General features: G+C 43.8%; 1 protein-coding gene and 1 long non-coding RNA gene across 2 annotated transcripts in view; one reads left to right on the top strand and one right to left on the bottom strand.

The window, feature by feature from the left end:
• Positions 1–623: 623 nt before the first annotated feature.
• On the bottom strand, positions 624–21,879 carry LOC131382441 (uncharacterized). Its single transcript, XR_009211939.1, has 3 exons — positions 21,571–21,879; positions 1,366–1,488; positions 624–991 (listed from the first exon to the last, which is right to left on the bottom strand). It is a non-coding gene; the product is annotated as an uncharacterized LOC131382441 (long non-coding RNA).
• Positions 21,461–22,777, top strand: part of DARS1 (aspartyl-tRNA synthetase 1) — an 83,729-nt gene continuing 82,412 nt past the window's right edge. Inside the window, exon 1 of the mRNA XM_032145575.2 lies at positions 21,461–21,684. Coding sequence (XP_032001466.1) covers positions 21,619–21,684 — 66 coding nt within the window. The 5' untranslated portion in view covers positions 21,461–21,618. The remainder of the gene's footprint in view (positions 21,685–22,777) is intronic.

Below are 22,777 nucleotides of genomic sequence, written 5' to 3' on the forward strand. Positions count from 1 at the left end.
GGCCGGGCGCGGTGGCTCACACTTGTAATCCCAGCACTTTGGGAGGCCGAGGCGGGCAGATCACGAGGTCAGGAGATGGAGACCACAGTGAAACCCCGTCTCTACTAAAAAATACAAAATATTAGCCGGGCGTGGTGGCGGGCCCCTGTAGTCCCAGCTACTCGGAGAGGCTGAGGCAGGAGAATGGCATGAACCCGGGAGGTGGAGCTTGCAGTGAGCCGAGATTGCGCCACTGCACTCCAGCCTGGGTGACAGAGCGAGACTCCGTCTCAAAAAAAAAAAAAAAAAAAAGAAAGCTGAAGGAAAATAATGTTCCTAAGTGAGTACCATCTTGGGGTGAAGTTCTCCTTCATTATTTGAAACTTCACAGTTTTGTTAGAAATTGAAGCTTCTGCTGGGTAGCAACTGAACCCTCTTCTTTTGAGTTTTTCACTGCCAGAGAGAAGGGTCTTTTCTGCCTTGTGAAGGTAATAGAAACTTTCCCAGACTTAACATTGACATACATGTGTCATGTGTCTCAGAAATTAAAATGGAACACTCTTTTTTTAAAAAGTGAAAGCAGTTTGATAGCACTGAAGCATAGAGCCAAAAGGAAGGAAGAGGAGAAATGAGGTCAACTAGAAGCACTGATGAAGGGACCATTTTGGAAGCCATCTGACAGCCCAAGTAAGAGATGATGAGGGCTTGAACTGGAATTGAGATGAAGGAAGGGGTGGTGATTTGAGAGCAATCTAAGGAGTATAATGAAATGACTGGTTAGCTATCCAGAGACAAGATGAAGGAATCCAGAAACTGCCTGGATTCCTGGCTAAGATGACACAGTGGATGATATATATAGTCATTAGCTGATAGAGTGTAGCCAGGAAGAAGAATGGATGGGGTGGGAAAGAAAGTAATGAATTTGGACATACTGAGATTAAGACGCCCGCAGGTCATCTAGGTGAGAACAGTTCCATATGCAGTTCAATGTATGGGCCTGGAGCTGGGGGAGCTGGGGCAGGAGAAGAGATTTGGGAGTTACTTGCCCATTTGGAGAAGTATTTTTAAAAGTTACTGTTTCTAGGCCGGGCACAGTGGCTCATGCCTGTAATTCCAGCACTTTGGGAGGCCAAGGGAAGTGGACCCCTTGCGCCCAGGAGTTTGAGACCAGCCTGGGCAACATGGCAAGACTCGGTCTCTACAAAAAATGTTTTTTAAAAATTAGCCAGAACTGGGCATGGTGGCTTGCATCCGTAATCCCAGCACTTTGGGAGGCTGAGGCAGGTGAATCACCTGAGGTCAGGAGTTTGAGACAAGCCTGGCCAACATGCTGAAATCCCGTCTCTACTAAAAATACAAAAATTAGCCTGGCATGGTGGCACATACCTGTAATCCCAGCTACTTGGGAGGCTGAGGCAGAAGAATCACTTGAACCCGGGAGGCAGAGGTCGCAGTGAGCCGAGATCGCACCATTGCACTCCAGCCTGAGTGACAAGAGTGAGACTCCATCTCAAAAAAAAAAAAAAAAAAAATTAGCCGGGTGTGGTGGTGCACTCCTGTAGTTCTAGCTACTCAGGAGGCTGAGGTGGGAAGATCGCCCCCAGTGGGTGAGGATGCAGTGAGCCAAGATGTTGCCATTGCACTCCAGCCTGGGCAACAGAGTGAGGCTCTGTCTCAAAAAAAAATTTTTTTTAATAATAAATAAAAGTTCCTGTATCACAAACTAATAAGGAAAACCTGCCACCCCTTAGTTAATGTCCATTGAGTTGGTTCTATACACAACTAAATTATATACAAAGAAACAGTCCATGGTCATGGAGTTTGATTCTCCCTGGTTTACAACAGCAGCAAGTAGGGTTAGGGTCTAATAAAGGTGAAAGAATTACTGCCAGTTTGTTTTAACTATTTTCACTAAAAGATACTAAAGATCAATATCATTCCTCATCAGAACTTACTCAAGACTCTCTAAGAGCACACCTTAGGAATGAGGGGCTCTAAGTTCTGATATCTATTCCACTGTTTCCTGTTGCAATTGGTTCTCAAACTTTTAGCTTTAGAATGTCCTAGGAGCTTTTTTTTTCTTCATCTAGATTCCAGAGCCCCAGCCCCAGTGATTCTGATTCAGTAGGTCTAGGGTAGAGCCCAGATATCTGCAATTTTAACAAGCATTCCAAGTGATTCTGATAAAGCAAGTATTACCAACACAAACGGAATCATTTCCTAGGGCTCAATTTCTTCATCTATAAAGGGGAAATAATGACACCTGCCATGCCTATTCTCAGGGCTTTTATGAAGTCCAGAACAACAGTGATATATGTAAGAGAGCTCTGAACACTGCGGGTTCTCCACACTGGTAAGATGTTGGTATTGTGTGGGGCAGTGCATCAGAATTACCTGGCAGGCTCCTTAAAACATAGAATGGTGAACCCTATTGCCAAGATTTCTGATTCAGTAGGTGTGTGGTGAGGCCCAAGAATTTGCCTTTCTATCAAGTTCCTAGGAGATATTGATGCAACTGCTCAGGGGACCAGGCTTTGATATGCTCATCCAGGCACCCAAAAGCACTGGTGTTAGGTCAATCAACTGAAAGCTGTCGGGTTGGTTCAGAGGGTGACATATTTTACCTTAGAATTGTCTGGGCCTAGGTTCTCAATGTTCATGATTCCCAAAACTGTATTCATTTACCCAATAAATATTAACTCAGCACCTTTGATGTGCCAGGCACTCTTCTGAACACTGGACACACGATCCTGAATAAAACAGACCCAAAAATGAATGAATAAAATTACTTCAGATAACAGTAAGTGCCATAAAAATATAAAACAGGGTAATTGAATAGAGAGTAGCTGGGTTGGAGGTAGTTCTTCACATAGAGGGGTCAGGAAAGCATCCTCAAAGGAAGTAACTTTTTTTTTTTTTTTTTTTTGAGACAGGGTCTCGCTCTGTCACCCAGGCTGGAGTACAGTGGTGCAATCTTGGCTCACTGCAACCTCAGCCTCCCAGGCTCAAGCCTCCTGAGTAGCTGGGACCACAGGTGTGTGCCACCACACCTGACTAATTTTTGTACTTTCTGTAGAGACGGGGTTTCACCATGTTGCCCAGGCTGGTCTCAAACTCCCGGGCTCAAGTGATCTGCCCACCTCGGCCTCCCAAAGTGCTGGGATTGAAAGTGTGAGCCACCGCTCCCAGCCAGAAGTAACAGTTAGGCTGAAATAAAAGAGTCAGCCATACTAGATGGGGCAAGAGCACTCCAGGCAGACAGAACAGCAAGTACAAAGGCTTGAAGGCCAGAACGAGAAAGACTAGTGGGGCTGGAACTAGTGAATGAGAGGTAGAGTGACATGGGATGAGACTGGAGAAGTATACAGGGCCAGAAACGTAGGATCTTGCAGGCTTTGGAGAGTGTGGGTTATGAGTCAGGCCTATAGGGCAGATCTGTGCAGATCAGCCCTTTCCAAACTAACATGCATGCAAATCGCCAAGGATCTTATTAAAATACTGATTCTGATTCAGTAGTCATAGGATAGTAGTGCCTGAGATTCTGCACTTCTCATAAGCAAGATGCTGCTGTTCTGCTGCTGGAATCACACTTTCCGTAGCAAGAGCCATAGAACAAGATGCTAGGAAGCAAATAGACTCTTTCTTTCAGTCAGGGAAAAGTATGGATAAAAGGTAAAGGGAATGGCGGAAGATAGGGACCAAGGAAAAAAATCACCATATTGGGGAACCGTGGACACTAAAAATTATCTTTCAGGAGGATCTATAATGTCCTTTTCAGCATACAGCTCAAAGGATTAAAAGATTGTCACCGAAATGAGGAACCCAAATAAAATAATAATTCTCTTGGTAGTTTACTTAGAAGTGGCTGCATAGGTTTCCAAAGTGAGTTTGTCTGCTCACAGTTGAGTGCTGCTGCTTTCTCAAACCCCACCAGAACTGCTTGCAAAACAAATGACTGTTTCCACAACCTCTTCAACCTTCTATGACTCTCTATGGCTATTGCCTGCCACTGCCTTCCTCGAACATTCTCTATTCCTGTTAACGAATGTTGCTGGCCCTTCTCCCTCCCCCTGCCATGTAAGCGCCCAGGACTTGGGTGGAATAAGAGGGAAACATAGGCCTGAGGATAGCAGGGGGAAGAAGGCATTTCAGAGCCTGCCTGTTACCTCTGCAGTACTGCCTGGAGTGCAGCCATAAAAATGTAGCCAGAATCTGCTTCCCTTCCTCCATACTCTTCTGGGGGTTGGGGTGGGAACTGAGTAGTCTTACCTTATAAGCCATATGGCTATTTCTTTTAAGGAATGATCTTCCTAGAATGCTGCCAGAAGCCCAGAACGGTTAAAAAAAAAAAAAAAAATCTTAAAATGGGATGCCTCTTTGTGTAAACTTCTATACCACATGATAGATCCCTTGTTTGTTATCATAAGCATGTTTCCCCAAAATTTCCTGTTTTTTAGAAAATTTGTGAATTGAAAATTCTGTCTGTGGAAGGAAAGCCACATTATTGAAGCCCCAAACAATAGAATGACTATGGCTTTAATCCTTTGAATAAGGCTTTGTTTCCCATTGACTGAAAACTTCCGAAAGGAAGAAAAGCTAGGAACATTCAGGAAGGATTTGTATTTCATTTTACAACAGTTTCACGAAAGGGGAAAATCACCTGGAGGCCTTAGACTCCCTTTCCTGGTTGATGGGTATCCGAACACACAGCCGTGCTGGGAGCTGGCTGCAGATGGTGGCTCCCGCCCACCAAACACTTCCCCACCCTACTGCCAACTTTGTTTCATTATTGTTGTGCTGACACCAACAGACGTTTATCCTGAGCCAGAGTTTCACATATTCCCTGGGCATGACTAGGAACAGGTGCACCCAGTCTATCTCAATTTACTCGCATGGATCAAAAATGTTTCCCTAATATATTCCACAAGGCTTATATTGCATACTCCTTAATTTATGAATTTCCTGTTAATAAAGAGATATCATAATAATTGAAAAAATAGTCATCAACCATTGAACTCTTAAATTACTTTCAATTACACTCCTCCTTGACTGTGTGTTTTCATTTACTTTACACATCAATAATTATTTTCTTTTAAAATAAAGTGAAATCAATGAGCTGAATCCTTACAATTTGGGGAAGAGGTCTGTGGATAAAAGAAGCTGCTTTAGCCGGGCATGGTGGCTCACGCCTGTAATCCCAGCACTCTGGGAGGCCGAAGAGGGTGGATCACCTGAAGTTGGGAGTTTGAGACTAGCCTGACCAACATGGAGAAACCAGTCACCACTAAAAATACAAAATTAGCTGGGAGTGGTGGCGCATGCCTGTAATCCCAGCTACTCAGGAGGCTGAGGCAGGAGAATCGCTTGAACCCGGGAAGCGGAGGTAGTAGTGAGCCGAGATTGTGTCATTGTACTCCAGCCTGGGCAACAAGAGCAAAACTTCATCTAAAAAAAAAAAAAAAAAAAGCTGTTTTAAATCCCCAAATGCAGATACGGCCATTCCTGCTTTGCACAGATTCTATGCCGGAGGCATAGATTATGGAGCTCAGTTCACAGGCTGTCAGGCCCCATTGCAGAAGTCAAAAGGGCCTCTTGGACACCTGCCCCTTCTGAGTGATATCATCCTCATTTATAAATCCCCACTGAATGTAGAATACCACACACACCCTCTTACGGCCAACAGCCCTTAGGGTTTTGTCTCAGGTATGTCTCTGGGGACATAATTTAGAGATTCATCATCCTGAGAATTGTTTCAGGTACCAAATCCTAATTATAGGTCTACTCCATAAGTGACTTCCCAGAGACAGAAGGTGCAGTTGAGGTTAGGCCTGGGTCTTTGTTAGCTGTAATTAGAGAAGGCAATACCTCTTCATCCACGTGGTCCTATCGTTACCGCATTACCTGTACTGGTGGGAACAGTCAGCCTCACCACTCTGTTAGCGACATATTGGAGAAAAGAGACCAGTCCTTGACTGAGAAAGACAGGATCCATTTTTCCAGTGCTTTCCAAAGCAGCATCCACTTTAAGTCAGGGAAGACCTTCAAATTACTTTCCATAGAAGAAGAGTTAAAAGAATGTTTCTGTTTAGGGTTTTTCAGTCTTTTGTCCAAGGACTCTTCCATCTTTTGTCCAACCACAGAATCCTTTGAGAGTCTGTTGACAATTATGAATCATTTCCCCTCAAAAATGCACATACGTGTAGACACAAACAATGTTGCATGCAATTTCAAAAAGTTCACGGACCCCTGGAAACCCATAAGCCTCAGATTGAGCATTTAATCAAGATTTAGACACTTTTTAAATTTATAGAAGTTGTGAATTTATAGAAGTTGAAAGCAGAAGAGCTATTAAATGCTCCAAAACATTTAAAGGACAAAACTAAAATAAGAAAGTAAAAAGAGAAGCGATTAAAAGATAGCATTTTTCTTCCATTTGTTTGTGTCCTCTTTTATTTCATTGAGCAGTGGTTTGTAGTTCTCCTTGAAGAGGTCCTTCACATCCCTTGTAAGTTGGATTCCTAGGTATTTTATTCTCTTTGAAGCAATTGTGAATGGGAGTTCACTCATGATTTGGCTCTGTGTTTGTCTGTGATTGGTGTACAAGAATGCTTGTGATTTTTGTACATTGATTTTGTATCCTGAGACTTTGCTGAAGTTGCTAATCAGCTTAAGGAGATTTTGGGCTGAGACAATGGGGTTTTCTAGATATACAATCATGTCATCTGCAAGCAGGGACAATTTGACTTCCTCTTTTCCTAATTGAATACCCTTTATTTCCTTCTCCTGCCTGATTGCTCTGGCCAGAACTTCCAGCACTCTGTTGAATAGGAGTGGTGAGAGAGGGCATTCCTGTCTTGTGCCAGTTTTCAGAGGGAATGCTTCCAGTTTTTGCCCATTTAGTATGATATTGGCTGTGGGTTTGTCGTAGATAGCTCTCATGGGTTGGAAGAATCAATATCATGAAAATGGCCATACTGCCCAAGGTAATTTATAGATTCAATGCCATCCCCATCAAGCTACCAATGACTTTCTTCACAGAATTGGAAAAAACTACTTTCAAGTTCATATGGAACCAAAAAAGAGCCCACATTACCAAGTCAATCCTAAGCCAAAAGAACAAAGCTGGAGGCATCACGCTACCTGACTTCAAACTATACCACAAGGCTACAGAAACCAAAACAGCATGGTACTGGTACCACAACAGAGACATAGATCAATGGAACAGAACAGAGCCCTCAGAAATGATGCCACATATCTACAACTATCTGATCTTTGACAAACCTGACAAAAACAAGAAATGGGGAAAGGATTCCCTATTTAATAAATGGTGCTGGGAAAACTGGCTAGCCATATGGAGAAAGCTGAAACTGGATCCCTTCCTTACACCTTATACAAAAATTAATTCAAGATGGATTAAAGACTTAAATGTTAGACCTAAAACCATTCAAATCCTACAAGAAAACCTAGGCAATACCATTCAGGACATAGGCGTGGGCAAGGACTTCATGTCTAAAACACCAAAAGCAATGGCAACAAAAGCCAAAATTGACAAATGGGATCTCATTAAACTAAAGAGCTTCTGCACAGCAAAAGAAACTACCATCAGAGTGAACAGGCAACCTACAGAATGGGAGAAAATTTTTGCAACCTACTCATCTGACAAAGGGCTAATATCCAGAATCTACAATGAACTCAAACAAATCTACAAGAAAAAAACAAACCACCCCATCAAAAAGTGGGCAAAGGACATGAACAGACACTTCTCAAAAGAAGACATTTATGCAGCCAAAAAACACATGAAGAAATGCTCATCATCACTGGCCATCAGAGAAATGCAAATCAAAACCACAGTGAGATACCATCTCACACCAGTTAGAATGGCCATCATTAAAAAATCAGGAAACAACAGGTGCTGGAGAGGATGTGGAGAAATAGGAACACTTTTACACTGTTGGTGGGACTGTAAACTAGTTCAACCATTGTGGAGGTCAGTGTGGCGATTCCTCAGGGATCTCGAACTAGAAATACCATTTGACCCAGCCATCCCATTACTGGGTATATACCCAAAGGACTATAAATCATGCTGCTATAAAGACACATGCACACGTATGTTTATTGCGGCACTATTCACAATAGCAAAGAGTTGGAACCAACCCAAATGTCCAACAACGATAGACTGGATTAAGAAAATGTGGCACATATACACCATGGAATACTATGCAGCCATAAAAAATGGTGAGTTCATGTCCTTTATAGGGACATGGATGAAACTGGAAAACATCATTCTCAGTAAACTATCGCAAGGACAAAAAACCAAACACCGCATGTTCTCACTCATAGGTGGGAACTGAACAATGAGAACTCATGGACACAGGAAGGGGAACATCACACTCCGGGGACTGTTGTGGGGTTGGGGGAGGGAGGAGGGACAGCATTAGGAGATATACCTAATGCTAAATGACGAGTTAATGGGTGCACATGGATACATATGTAACAAACCTGCACATTGTGCACATGTACCCTAAAACCTAAAGTATAATAAAAAAAAAAAGATAGCATTTTTCTAAAATAGATCACGGTGATTGTCTTTTTTCCTCAGCAAACATTGTACAGCAGAGCATGAAACACCAGCTTTACCCTTTGCAGCTTACATGCTAAGATTGCATGGTATGTTAATGGTCTCATAGATCCAAAATATATTCTATGTTTGTAATTAATAGCTACCCTGATGGTTGCCTGGTATATATGAGGCCAAGGGTTTTGACTATAGGATTACTTACTGCTCACAACAAGCACACAGGGTAAATATCACTAACCCATTCTATAGCCAAGAACATTGAGAATCTGAGAAGAAAACAGCTTTACCAAAGCCACACAGCAATTAAGCAGCAGAGATGGAACTCTGACCCAGGGCTGTCTGTCTCCAAAGGCCTCATTCTTAATACAATGTAAGAATGCAGGCCTACTGAATTTAATAATTAGCTTTTAAAATGTTCCTTCAGAGTCCTTGGGGCAGTTATCAGGCAAATAGGAAGCAGGAGAACTTCAAGGGCTGCTTGAAGCAAAATCACACGCTTTGCAGTGACAGCTCCAGGATGTCTGCCTAGGAGGGATCTGAAGGTCGTGGGGAGCTTGCCTTAAGGCTGCAATTGCAATTGCGTAGCAAGCAAGGAGACTTTCCTCCCCTTCAAGTCAGATGGCACAGTTTTGGCAGCCACAGCCCTTGCTATTGGAAGAAGAAGCTGCCCTTGGTGAGAGTTGGGGCTGAGCTCCAGCCTAGCTCTCACGCCTGAGATGTGCAGCTAGCTCCGCCCACCCCTGCCCTGCCTGGGCCCTCCATCAGTTCTGCTTCTCTGCCCCCTCTGCACCCTCAGCCTGTCACTCTGCTGCCCTCTGCGGTGGCCACACAGGGATGAGAAACCTGGGAAAACCAAGCAAGCACTCTATCCTACCCTGAACTGTGAATGTAGGAATAGTCAATTTAGACTTTTCTAACATTAGAGTTTTCTAAATGTAACTGCCAGCATGGGACACAGCCTGGAACCTAGAATAAATGAAGGAGGCAATCAAAGCCTTAGAGGATTTTCTTAACTCAAGTAGGGCCAGACATGGTGGCTCACCCGTATAATCCCAGCACTTTGGGAGGCCAAGGGAGGAGGATCTTTTGAGCCCAGGAGTTCAAGTTTACAGAGAGCCATGATCACACCACTGCACTCCAGCTTGTGTGACAAAGCAAGATCCTGACTCAAAAAGGTTTTTTAAAAAAATTAAAATAAGCTTGAGATATTATTTACAGGAGGCAGGACATCACAGTAGCTAAGCATGTGGCTCTGGGGGCTGATGCTTGGGTTCTGATGGTGATTCGACCCACTTACTGTTTTACAAGTTACTTTGCCTCTCTGTGCCTTACTTTTTTAATCATAAAATGGAAATAATAATAGTGCCTAGCTCAAAAAAGTTGTTCTAAAAATTGTTTAGATGGAAAAACCCTAAAGAGAAACATTCCTTTAAATCTTCTGCTAATGAAAGTAATCTGAAGGCCTTCCCTGACTTAAGACAAAGAGAATATTGCTTTGGAAAGCACTGGAAATGGATCCTGTCTTTCTCAGCCAAAAAGTTGTTCTAAAAATTAAATATATGAATAAACATATTATACTTAAAACAGTGCCTGGCACATCGTAAGCATTCAAAACATCTTAATTAGTATTGTGATCATTATTTGGCCACTTTCATAGTCACTGATGAGTGAACCACTTTGTCCATAGAGCTAAAATGATTGTGAAAACCCAGAAAGTAAGTTGTATTTCCCTGCAGAGGTTTGAGGGTGATGAGGTGAGCAGGTGAACATGGTGCAAGGCCTCAAAACCAAGCTGAGCAAAGGAGCCCCAGTGTTTCGGTCAGGTATTGCTGCATAACAAACCACCTCCCAGTGTACTGGCTTAAAACAGCATGCTGCATAACAAACCACCTCCCAGTGTACTGGCTTAAAACAGCAGTTTATTATTTCTTATGATTCTGTGGGTCGATCAGGCAGTTCTAGTTTGTGGAGTGTTGGCTAGGGCTCCAATGGGCTGGAACACTCAAAATGGCCTCATTCACATTCCAACTGGGAGCTCAGCTGGGGTTGTTGGCCAAAGTCCTCGGTTATCCTCCATCAGGTCTTGTCATATGGCTCTGGAGCTTCCTCACAGCTTGGCAGATGGTTCCAAGAAAGAACACTCTAAGACATGAAGACAGAAGCTGAAGGCTTCTTAAGGCCCAGCCTTGGAGATTATATTATATTGGACAAAACAGGTCATAGGCCAGTCTAGATTCAAAGGGAGTGAATCTAGACTCTACTTCTTGATGAGGGAGTGACACAGTCACATTGCAAAAGAACATATGGGATGAGAGATACTGTGGCAGCCATCTTTGGAAACACGATCCACCACAGCTACGGGAAGAGAGAGGAACCGGATTTTCCTACCAAGGTTTGGATTGAGTGACTCACATAGGAAGACCAATCTGAGTTTGGATCACAAAGTTACCTACTAAAATGAAGAAGTAAATAGAACTAAATGTTTTTAATTTAGCACAACTTGTTTATACGTGACTTAAATAGGATTATTCTTCAGAATATTAAAAATAGTTCCTTTAGGTCAAAAATCACATGGAGAGGTCGGGCGTGGTGGCTCATGCCTGTAATCCCAGCACTTTGGGAGGCCAAGGCAGGTGGATCACCTGATGTCAGGAGTTTGAGACCAGCCTGGCCAACATGGTGACACCCCATCTCTACCAAAAACACAAAATTAGCCAAGAGTAGGGGCACACACCTGTAGTCCCAGCTACTCAGGAGGCTAAAACAGGAGAATCGCTTGAACCCGGGAGGCAGAGGCTGCAGTGAGCCTAGATCACGCCACTGCACTCCAGCCTGGGCAAGACAGAGTGAAACTCCATCTCAACATACATACACACATACAACCAGAACCATAAATGAAAATAGAAAAAAAGACATTAGGTTGGAGAAAATAATTATCAGTAAGATGCCTTTCTAAAAGTAAAAACTTTTCCTTAAAAGGTAGATGATAAAACCACATACTCCCTGATAGTGACAATGGTGAGCTTGTAGTGAACACTGAAGGGTACTGTGTTAAAGTGAGCAAAGCAGAAAACTATAAAAAGGAGGCTGAGTGATGAATAGGAAGAGTCAGACAAGAGCCCCAGGAGAGTCTTGAAATTGCTATTGTTGAGATTTTGATTTTTCCCTACCTCCTCGCACATGTAGAATTCTTTTTAAAGTGTGATATACTTTATATTTGTATTTTACATTGTAATTTATTGGGGTTGGGGGTTAACACCTTTTATAAAATTTCTGGATATGGCTGCAGTCATACATGGATTTACAAAATAAGACTGGAGATAATCTCACTAAATGAATTATGATTTACCTTGAATGTTCCAGTTCTCCACAATTACAAAAGGTCTGGTCTTTAAGCTTCATTAGAGATGGATAATGTTAAAAAAGGAAAAAGCAGAAAGACTTTGATAGATTTTTTAATGGTGGGGAGAAGAGAAAGCAACAAGAAATGGCACCAAGATTTTGGGCCTCGGTGATAAATGAATGGTTATGTTTCCTAGAGTGATTGAGAAGGTGAGTAGAAGGAAAGAGAATTGCATACTGCAGGGCAGAATTACAAAAACAACAAGTTTGGGACTGAAAGACTATATTAAGGGAAAGTAGCAGCCATTCAGCATTTTCATAACATCCTGATGTCCCTGCCTTACTTCTATTTGGGAGAGGGGCCCCACTCGTTCTCATTTTATGAGACTATAACTTTTTAGTATTCATTTTACTTTGTAATTTATTGAGTTGTTTCTACCCAGTGTGTTTACAACTCACATAAAATACTGAAGACAATCAAATATACAGAAACAAGGCTGGGAAATGCAACTTGCCCAGTGAAAATGTCATTAGTATCTAGTGGCAGCTGCATACTGTAAAACCATTGGCATCGCCTCAGATAAAAGGCAGATGAAAAACAAGGGAAACGACTATCTAGATGCCTTGATGGAAAACTGTTTTTAATAGAAGGTGGTTTTAAATAGGCTGTCAGGGAAAGAGGATAAGTTGTCCAAGTGTGAAACTAGACAATCCATCAAGAACAGAATGCAAAGAGGAGAAAAAGGTAAAGTTCTCATGGGAACAGGATATAAAGTTGATGACAAAAGGCCTTCACAGGGAATGAAGAGCAGCATAACAATGTGTGCCATGTATTATTTGCATAAACTCCAAAGAACTTGGCACAATTTATATTTCCCACATCACAATCATAAACCGGGAAGTAAGAAAAAAGAGTGTCAAGCAGCCAAAATAGGTGGAGTATTCAACTTCACTCAAGGGAGTTAAAGGAGTTCTCAGGTCCTCACTTTAACAATAATTCCAATAAGCTTGACTATTCGTTTCTCCAAACCCAACCATTTCAAGTGAGATGCAGATTCAACATTTACATGTTATGTATCTCAACAGTAGCTCACACTTGTTGAGCATTAACTAAGCATCAGGTACTGTTCTAAATTCTATCTAGCTGGACCTATTTATCACCATAGCAACCTAAGAGGTAGGGACTAGAATTATCCCCATTTTACAGATGAGGAAGCTGAAACACAGAAAAGTTTTTAAAACTACCCACCAATCACATAGCTAGTAAGTGGTAGAGTCAGGATGTGAACCCAGGCTAGGCAGGTTCCTATATCCTTAACAACTAGGCCAGCCCTGCCCATAACAATCACCTGTTGGGCTTTTAAAACAGTTTGCTGGGCTCCACCCTGAGAGCTTCTGATTCAGTAGGTCTGGGATGGGGCCAGAGACTTTACATTTCTAACAAGTTCCCAGGTATATTCGTTTGCTTGGACTGCTGTAACAAAGTACCATATACTGGGTGGTTTTAAATAACAAAATTTATTTTCTCACAGGTCCGGAGGCTAAAAGTCTGAGATCAAGATGTTGGCAGGGTTGATTTTTTTTTCCGAGGCCTCTCTTCTTGGCTTGTAAATGGCCCTCTTCTCCCTGTGTCTTCACATAGCCTTCCCTCTTGTCTGTGTGTGTCTGCGTCCTATTTCCCTCTTCTACAGACACCAGTCATACTGGATTAGGGCTTACCCCAATTACCTCATTCTAATTTAATTACCTCTTTTAAGACCCTATCTCCAAACACAGTCACCTTCTGAGATATTGGGGGGCTCCAACATATGAATTGGGGAGGTGGAGGTGGGACTACACCTTCAGCCCGTAACACCAGGTGATGCTGATGTTGACATGCTGGTCCAGGGACCACAATTTGAAAACCACTGAAATTAGCAAAAGTAGGTGTCATGGACTGTTTTCTCTTTCAATTTTTTTTATGCTTTTATTTTTATTTATTTTTATTATACTTTAAGTTTTAGGGTACATGTGCACAATGTGCAGGTTTGTTACATATGTATAAATGTGCCATGTTGGTGTGCTGCACCCATTAACTCGTCATTTAACATTAGGTATACATCCTAATGCTATCCCTCCCGCCTCCCCCCACCCCCTGCCCCAGTGTGTGATGGTCCCCTTCCTGTGTCCATGTGTTCTCATTGTTCAATTCCCACCTATGAGTGAGAACATGTGGTGTTTGGTTTTTTGTCCTTGCGATAGTTTGCTGAGAATGATGGTTTCCAGCTTCATCCATGTCCCTACAAAGGACATGAACTTTAATCCTTACATGAGAAAACACCATGACTCTTATTTTCTTGACAAAACTGAGGATCGAAGATGTCAAATGACTCTCTTCAGATCACACAGCTAATGTAATGGACACAGCTGGCTATCTACTCAGCACCCATTCTTATCCTTCCTCCATCCTAACAGAATCTGGTTTTATTTAGATGTCCACCCCTCTCCCAGGTATACATGTGCTCCAGTGGAGGCAACACTCCCAACCCACCCCCAAAATTCTGAGGTAGGCCTGACTACCTATTGATCCCATTTCCCTTACCAGTAACTGGTTTGAACACAAGCATGTTGATCCAATTCTGGCCAATCAGGTGTGAAGGAAAGCTGGCTGCAGAAATTTTAAGGAATGGTTTCTACATTTAAGGGAGAGGCACGGGAAAGTACGAGGTCTGTCTCCTTCCCTGATGTTGTCACAACTGAATGTGATGCCTTTTTGGTTCCTGCATGTTGAAGCCAAAAATGGTTGGTTGCTGCAGTTGCCTTGCTACCAACCTGAGGGTGAAGCCTCCAGAGCAGCGAGAAGGAAAGAACTGCTCCGTCCTTGATGACATTGCTGAATGCATGGATCAACCAAACGTGGACTCTCCTCTTTCCCCAACTTCCTTCTGGATGAGCAATACATTACTGTTTGAAACAGGCTGAGTCAGGGTTTCTCTTATTCGCAGCCAAAGGCATCCCACCTGATTCAGCTGGTAAACAGGGGTGTTAAGATTTGAACTACATCTAGGCGTGAGAGAAGTAATAGCTAAATTCAACATGACAGCAAGGCTGGAGCCAGAATGAATTTGCAATACAAGAACTCAAAAAGCTTGGCAATATACAACAGGACAAATACTATATGATTCCACTTATCTGAGGTATCTAAAATAGTCAAAAATCATGAAATTAGAAAGTGGAATACTGGTTGCCCAGGACTTGGGGGAGGGGAAATGCCAAACTGTTACTCCATGGGTGCAGGATTTCTGTTTTGCAAGATGAACAATTTCTAGAGATTCATTACACAATGTGAATATAGTTAACATTACTGAACTGTATACTTTTAAAAGGTTAGAAAGATAACTTTTATGTGCTTTTTCACAATTTTTTAAAAAGCTTGGCAAACTAGAGTCATTCAGGATAAAGAATCCTACACACTTCAGAGGCCTTAAAGATGTTACCCTAGGTATAGAACATTGGCCTCCTTGCTCCTCCCATCTTAAAGCCCTTACACTGGTTGTCCTCTTCCCTGCAATGCTCTTTCCCCAAATATGCACACAGGCACATCTCTCAGTGCCTTCAAATCTTCAAATGTCACCTTCTCACTGAAGCCTACCACCACCATATTTAAAACTGACCACCATATTTAAAACTGCAACCTCACCACCCCAGAACTCCTGTTCCTCTTAACTTGCTCAATTTTTTTCCATTTTCTCACGTTACATAATTTACTTATTATGTTACTTATTTTGTTATTTATTATCTGCCTCCATCCTCTAAAACATAAGATCCACAGGAACAGGGACCTTTATCTACTTTATTCTCTGATGTATCCCAAATGTCTAGACTAATGCCTGACACACAGTCGACTCTCAATAAATACTTGCCGAAAAAATGTATGAGCATTGGGACCAGGTGTAGTGGTTCACACCTGTAATCCCAGCACTCTGGGCGGCTGAGGAAGGTGGATCATTTGAGGTCAGGAGTTCAAGACCAGCCTGGCCAACATGGTGAGATCCCATCTCTACTAAAAGTACAAAACTTAGCCGGGCATACTGGTGCTCACCTATAATCCCAGCTACTTGGGAGGCTGAGGCAGGAGAATCTCTTGAACCCAGGAGATGGAGGCTGCAGTGAGCCAAGATCGTGCCACTGCACTCCACTCCAGCTGAGACAGAGTGAGACTCTGTCTCAAAAAAAAAAAAAAAAAAAGTATAAGCATTGGTATAAATTTTGGTAACTACAGTCATCAGCCAGAAACTTTGTATACACTGAGGTTATAAAACATGAAAAGTGACTTCTGCACTAAGATGGCAGATCTAATCTTGCTCCTGCCCTTAATGTCACAAAAACTATAAGCGAGAGGATGGGAGAACAGGAGAGGAGACAATTCCCCCAAAAATGCAGGAAGCCAAAAAGCAGCAGGTGGGCCAGTGGTAACCTACTTAGCAGATATGAAAAGCTGAATCCTAAGGGAACAGTCAAGAAAGCTGAGAAGTGACCTCACTGATACCACAGAAATCACAAAAGACTCAAGACAAGCAGCACCAAATACCTCTGGAAATGGAGATGGGGAGTGGGAATGATAATGACAATTTGGGGGAAGCTACACAAGAAATCTGATCCCTGCAGCCCTCCATACTCTACTCTTTTGGCAAGAGTCTTCTCCTACCCTGACATGATGGATTCTCTAGAGAAGGTAAAAGGTGGGTCTTTGACTTCAGGAACTGGGTACTGTACCCAACTAGGGGAATTCAGTGACCAAATACACGTGGGATGCCAGATATTCTCAGAACACTAGCAGTCAGACCTTCACTCTTCATGCAGCAGATCAGAAGAGCTTTTTCCCTGAACAATCTGACCAGCCAAAGAGAAAGATCTAAAGACACTGACACCCATCAAATGGCCCAACCAGACCATCATACAGTAAAACCCACAATGGACAAACCCCATGGAAGTGCTCAGAGCTTCTAATCAGCTTTTTAGTCTCCACTTTTTTTTTTTTTTTGGAGATGGAGTCTCGCTCTGTCACCCAGGTTGGAGTGCAGTGGCGCGATCTCAGCTCACTGCAAGCTCCACCTCCCAGGTTCACGCCATTCTCCTGCCTCAGCCTCCTGAGTAGCTGGGACTACAGGTGCCCACCACCACGCCCGGCTAATTTTTTGTATTTTTAGTAGAGACGGGGTTTCACCGTGTTGGCCAGGATGGTCTCGATCTCCTGACCTCATGATTCTCCCGCCTCGGCCTCCCAAAGTGCTGGGATTACAGGTATGAGCCATTGCGCCCGGCCACCACTTTGATTCTTGGTCCTTTGTATGTGGTTCTTTTCCCCCTGGAAAAGGAAGAAGCTCACAGGACATCTGCTAAGTAGACTACATGGGTCCTTCTTTGTTCCTAATGCTCAGGAATTTCATAATATTTATCAGCCTGTGGGTTTAAATTCATCATTGTGCTGGACATTGGGCCATTCCATCTGGAAGCTCATTAGTTCTGGGGCATTTTCTTGAAAAACGTCTTTGATGATTCTCTACCTTCCATTTCTTCTCTTCTCTGTTTCCTGAATTCTTATTAAGTATTGGACTTTCTGAGCGGGTCTAATTTCCTTATAATTTCTCTCCATTTTTCCATCTTACTGCATTTTGATATGCTTTTGGGAGATTTTTTCAACTTTATCATATAGTCTTTCAATTGTGTTTTTCCCATTATTGCCATCATTTAAGAATTTCCTAAAGCACTCTTTTTGTTATTTGAATGGTCCTTTAAAAGAATAGAATCCCGATCTTTTAAAATGTATATAATATCTTCCCATCGTACCTTAGAAATGGAAGGTAGAGAATCATCGAAGACATTTTTCAATTAAATGCCCCAGAACTAATGAGCTTCCAGATGGAATGGCCCAATGTCCAGCACAATGATGAATTTAAACCCACAGGCATTTTGGGAAGCCTAGGCGGATGGATCACTTGAGACCCAGAGTTCAAGATCAGTCTGGACAACATGGGGAAACCCCGTCTACTAAAAAACAAAAAAATTAGCTAGTCTCATAACCCAGTCTTGAAAAAAATAAAGAAATAAAAGAACCACAATGGCACTTCAACCCTCTTAACAGCAACAACTAGGTCCATGGACCTACCCAAAAGTCATTTTCCTGCTCCCTAAATGTATAGTTTGGGATGGATATCGTATTGGAAATTGGCAGAGTCCCATGCTGATTGCTGTCAAGACAGGAACACACAGGACAAGCAAGGAAAGGTCAAGGCCTGAATGATTCCATCCGTAAAGCGGTAACATGCTGCTTTTAGATTTAAATGGTTTATTACTTACATAGACAGTGAAAACAAGAATAAGCCCCCAGCCTGGACAACATGGTGAATCCCCATCTCTACAAAAAATACAAAAATTAGCTAAGCATGGTGGTGCACACTTGTAGCCTCAGCTACTCCAAAGGCTGAGGTGGGAGGATCCCTTGAGCCTGGGAGGTCGTGGCTGCAATGAGCCTTAATCGCAAGGCTGCATTCCAACCTGGGCAACGGAGTGGGACCCTGCCTCAAAAAAAAAAAAAAAAAAAAGGCCAGGTGCGGTGGTTCACGACTGTAATCCCAGCACTTTGAGAGGCTGAGGCAGGCAGATCACCTGAGGTCAGGAGTTTGAGACCAGCCTGGCCCACATGGCAAAACCATGTCTACTAAAAATACAAAAATTAGCCAGGCATGGTGGCGGGCACCTGTAATCCCAGCTACTCAGGAGGCTGAGGCAGGAGAATCACTTGAACTCAGGAGGTGGAGATTGCAGTGAGCCAAGATCACACCACTTCACACCAGCCTGGGAGACAAAGGGACATTCTGTCTCAAAAAAAAAAAAAAAAAATTAAATTTAAAAAAAAAGAGAGAGAGAGAAAGAAGAATAAGCCAAAGGTGCCAGCTCTCTGTGATTCTTGTCCCATTAAGGACATCACTGAAACAAAAGGCACCAAATGACTGCAACATGAGTAGTGGGACACTCGTTGCTGAAGAGCCACTTTTAGACTCCAGTTAAGCAGTAAGATATTATATACATTTTTGTATTCTGCATTTCCCTTGAGGGAAGGGGGCAAGAAGTCCCACACCTCATCAGAATCTAGGAGGTAATAAGAAACCATCCCATGACAGCCTCTCAGGGACACAGGGAAGTGAGTGGGAGATGGCCTTCCACCCTCTCATGTTCCAGCAGGATCACAAGGTGTTTTTCCAAGATTCAGGTTAGCTGCAGTTCACGCCCTTGCCTACATGGCTTATGTGGATCCTGCAAAGCAGCCAGAGCACCATGGCAGAGCTGTTCCCCTATTCCTTGGTCTGTGGAATAGGCTACCATACTGGATAAAGCTAAGAGGAAATTTCTAAAAGTCACTTTCCCAGCCCCCAACTAGGATAGTAAATCATAAACAATAATATGTCCCCAAGAGGAATAGTGGAGATCAGTGCAACCCTTAAGGACCTGATGGTTGGCAGTCTCCATCACATTCCTGTTGTCACCGGTGTGGCTCCAGCAAAAACCAGACAAATTCAGGAAATTGACAGTAGACTACTGCAAGTTCAACCAAGTCACAGCCTCAGTGGCAGCTGTGGTATCTTTACTACAGCAGATTCTTAAGACCTCAGGCACAGGACATGTGGCCATTGATCTGGCAAATGCTTCTTTTCTATCACTATCAGGAAAGGAGGCCAGAAACAAGAATATATATTTACAGTCTTATTCCAGGACTAAATAAGAATACTTTTATCCAGGCAACGGGGCCAAAGTAAGAAAGAAGTACATGGACAGGCCTCGTGGACAGATGGAAAGGTAAGATCGCTACCCTAGCAAAGAGATAATAGACGGGATTTGTATTCAGATTTCTGATAACCAGTCCATACATTAGGACTATACCTGATTGAGGCAATCCAAGCTTTAAAAAAAATTCCAAGATGAAGCAACTTCACAGACCTCCTTCTGTATTCCAATCCCATGAGTATAATGGGATGCCTTTTTTAACGGAATGTGATATTGATCATGAATATTCAGTGTTGCTCCCCAAGGAATAAGTAAATTCTCCTGCCCCCATGAACTCAGGAATGACTATGTGACCTTGTTTTGGCCAATAAACTAGGAGAATGTGAAATGTGTCACTTCCAGGCAGCCATTTCAAGAGCTAAATTCTCTTCCTGACTCTGTAATCATGGAAGCATGTATCAAGAAGGCGCATCTATCAGCCTAGGTACCTGTGTAATATTAAGAACAGGAATTAGGACTTATCTTTTTATTGCTAGCACCTGATAGAATGCCTGGCACAAAGTAGATGTTTGTAAATAATCTTCGATCAATTAAATAGGGAATAAAATTTCATACCACCTGCAATTAGAAGGAAAGCTACAGGCGAGCAAGGACCATGGCTGTCTTCTCACTACTCCACGGGGGAGCCTCCAGAGAGAGCCTTTCACTTGCGCTGGGATCTATGTGCACCCCTTAACACTTTGTGCCAGACTAAGACACTACCAAGTCAGTGGAAACGACGGGGCCGGGCGCGGTGGCTCACGCTTGTAATCCCAGCACTTTGGGAGGCCGAGGCGGGCGGATCACGGGGTCAGGAGATCGAGACCACGGTGAAACCCCGTCTCTACTAAAAATACAAAAAATTAGCCAGGCGTGGTGGCGGGCGCCTGTAGTCCCAGCTACTCGGAGAGGCTGAGGCAGGAGAATGGCGTGAACCCGGGAGGCGGAGCTTGCAGTGAGCCGAGAGCGCGCCACTGCAGTCCGGCGTGGGTGAAAGAGCGAGACTCCGTCTCAAAAAAAAAAAAAAGAAACGACGGAGTGCAAAGTCTGGCAGGGGAAACAGTATCAAACCAAATCTCCAAATTATTTTCAATTTCGATCCAAAACTCATGAATGATAGTTTTTTTAAAAAACCAGTTTTTTAAAAAAGCCTAATTTGGGGATATTCGCCCATTGGGCAACCAACACTATGCACTGTCCCTAACACTGAACAGATCCAGGCAATCAGTGCAACTGTATGGGTTTCTTGTTGTCGTTGCCACTGTACTTACACTTCACTTACACAGGGACTGGTACCCCATGCTGCCTTGGCAAGCCAACTGCACTCCTCTGTCCCAACAAGCAGGGCAATGGATTGCGAAGAGGCCTCCTCCGTCCCCAAGCAGCTACGTCGCCCAGGGGAAGAGAGAAGGCGGGAAACTCCAAGAGAGGAGAAACCAAGGCCCGCGCTTAGGTGGGTGTTTTAGTGACGAGTCTGCGGTTACAGCCGAGCGGAGTTAAAAGGGCTGTTAGAAGAATGGAGCAGAAGTCGCAGTTGGGACGAAGCTGAAGAGAGCTGGCATTCGCCCAGGTCTACAGCCAGCCACCTGGTAACCCCAGGCCCCGCCCCCAGAGCCAAACCAGCGAAACTACCGCGAATTCCCGGGAATTCCCTCCAACTCCGGGAAAACTCCCGGAGGGGCGGGGCCAGAGTGGGAGGAGACCCCGCGCGCGCGGCCGCCAGCCCTCCGGGATCTCGAGATAGCCGCAGCTCTCGCGATCTTTCTGGAGCCGCCCCTCCACACGGAGTCCGAACGCGTGTGCTGAGACCCGAGGGTCGGGAGGGCGGAGACTGGGAGGGAGGGAGAAGCCCCTTTGGCCTGCCTTACGGAAGCCTGCGAGGGAGGGTGGTGTCCACTGCCCAGTTCCGTGTCCCGATGCCCAGCGCCAGCGCCAGCCGCAAGAGTCAGGAGAAGCCGCGGGAGATCATGGACGCGGCGGAAGTGGGTTTCTTCCTTTCCCGGGCCTGGGAGGACAGACCCCTGGGCCGGGCTGCGCCGAGGGAGGGAGGAGGGGGAGCGGGGCCCTCTAGGTCCTTGTCGGCACGTTCTCCGCAGGCTGCGGGCGTGGGGTCCGGGCGCCTAGAGCCCTTGCCCCGTCAGTGGGGCCAGACCCTCTCCGGATCGCGTTTCTTGCGGGGGTCATCTGGGAGTTTGGCCTACTAGAAGCGTGTCCCCGGGGTGGGGAGGACGGGAAGAACCAGCCGCCCCGGAAGTAGGAGCGCGGCGTCACGCTTGAGTCTGGGTTAGGCACGTCCTGCACGTAATGCACAATCCCTGGGAAAATTTTAATAACCACTAGTAATCGATATGTACTCAGCCCTCCTGTTCCTAGTGCTTTAGCAAGTAATGACAGTACTTAGCAAAACCATCTGCCAATATGTTTAATGACCATTTCCCATGTGACAGCTTTAAAGAACACATGTCATTTTTATTTACTTTCTCCCTCTCAGTGACCCAGTAAGGTAGGTAATAGGAGTTACTGAGAATGCATTTGAGGTGAAGTGTCCCCAAATCACGTGGATAATTCATAACACCCAGTGATCCTTCGGTGCTTTTCAGAAATCAAAGTTTGAAACCATCCTACAAGTTATGTGTGCTGTAGTACTGTTAAGCCTTAATTTCCGTCTGGCTCCCTAATTTTTCTATGAGGAGTTCTGAGTCTGTGGTAAGCAACATGAGAAATAGGTCATCTTAGAATACTAAATGCGGAAGAGTCACTGAAATATTAATAGTACTAATTATGAATGCAACTTTTTTGTCCTTCACACAGTTTAATCTCCTTCTGTTGCCCTCAGGCTTCATTGCGTGACTGTATCTCTCTACTCTGGCCAGGGTTGTCTTTTTCTTTAAATTGTTCAGTAAGCGCCTTAAACATGTCTGGTTTTATTTTGGTGTAAACACAAAATCCAGCACCTTCCTGCTCTAAAGGAGAGGATTCCAACAGGTAGCTGTAAAGTGACAGAAACTTAATTGTTTCATACAGATCTTAAGTTACCTTGTAAAAATCTAGGGCAATTATTTTTGTGTACTCTTA

The sequence above is a fragment of the Hylobates moloch genome, unplaced genomic scaffold, assembly GCF_009828535.3.
Source record: "Hylobates moloch isolate HMO894 unplaced genomic scaffold, HMol_V3 SCAFFOLD_24, whole genome shotgun sequence".
In the NCBI taxonomy this organism is placed as follows: Eukaryota; Metazoa; Chordata; class Mammalia; order Primates; family Hylobatidae; genus Hylobates; species Hylobates moloch.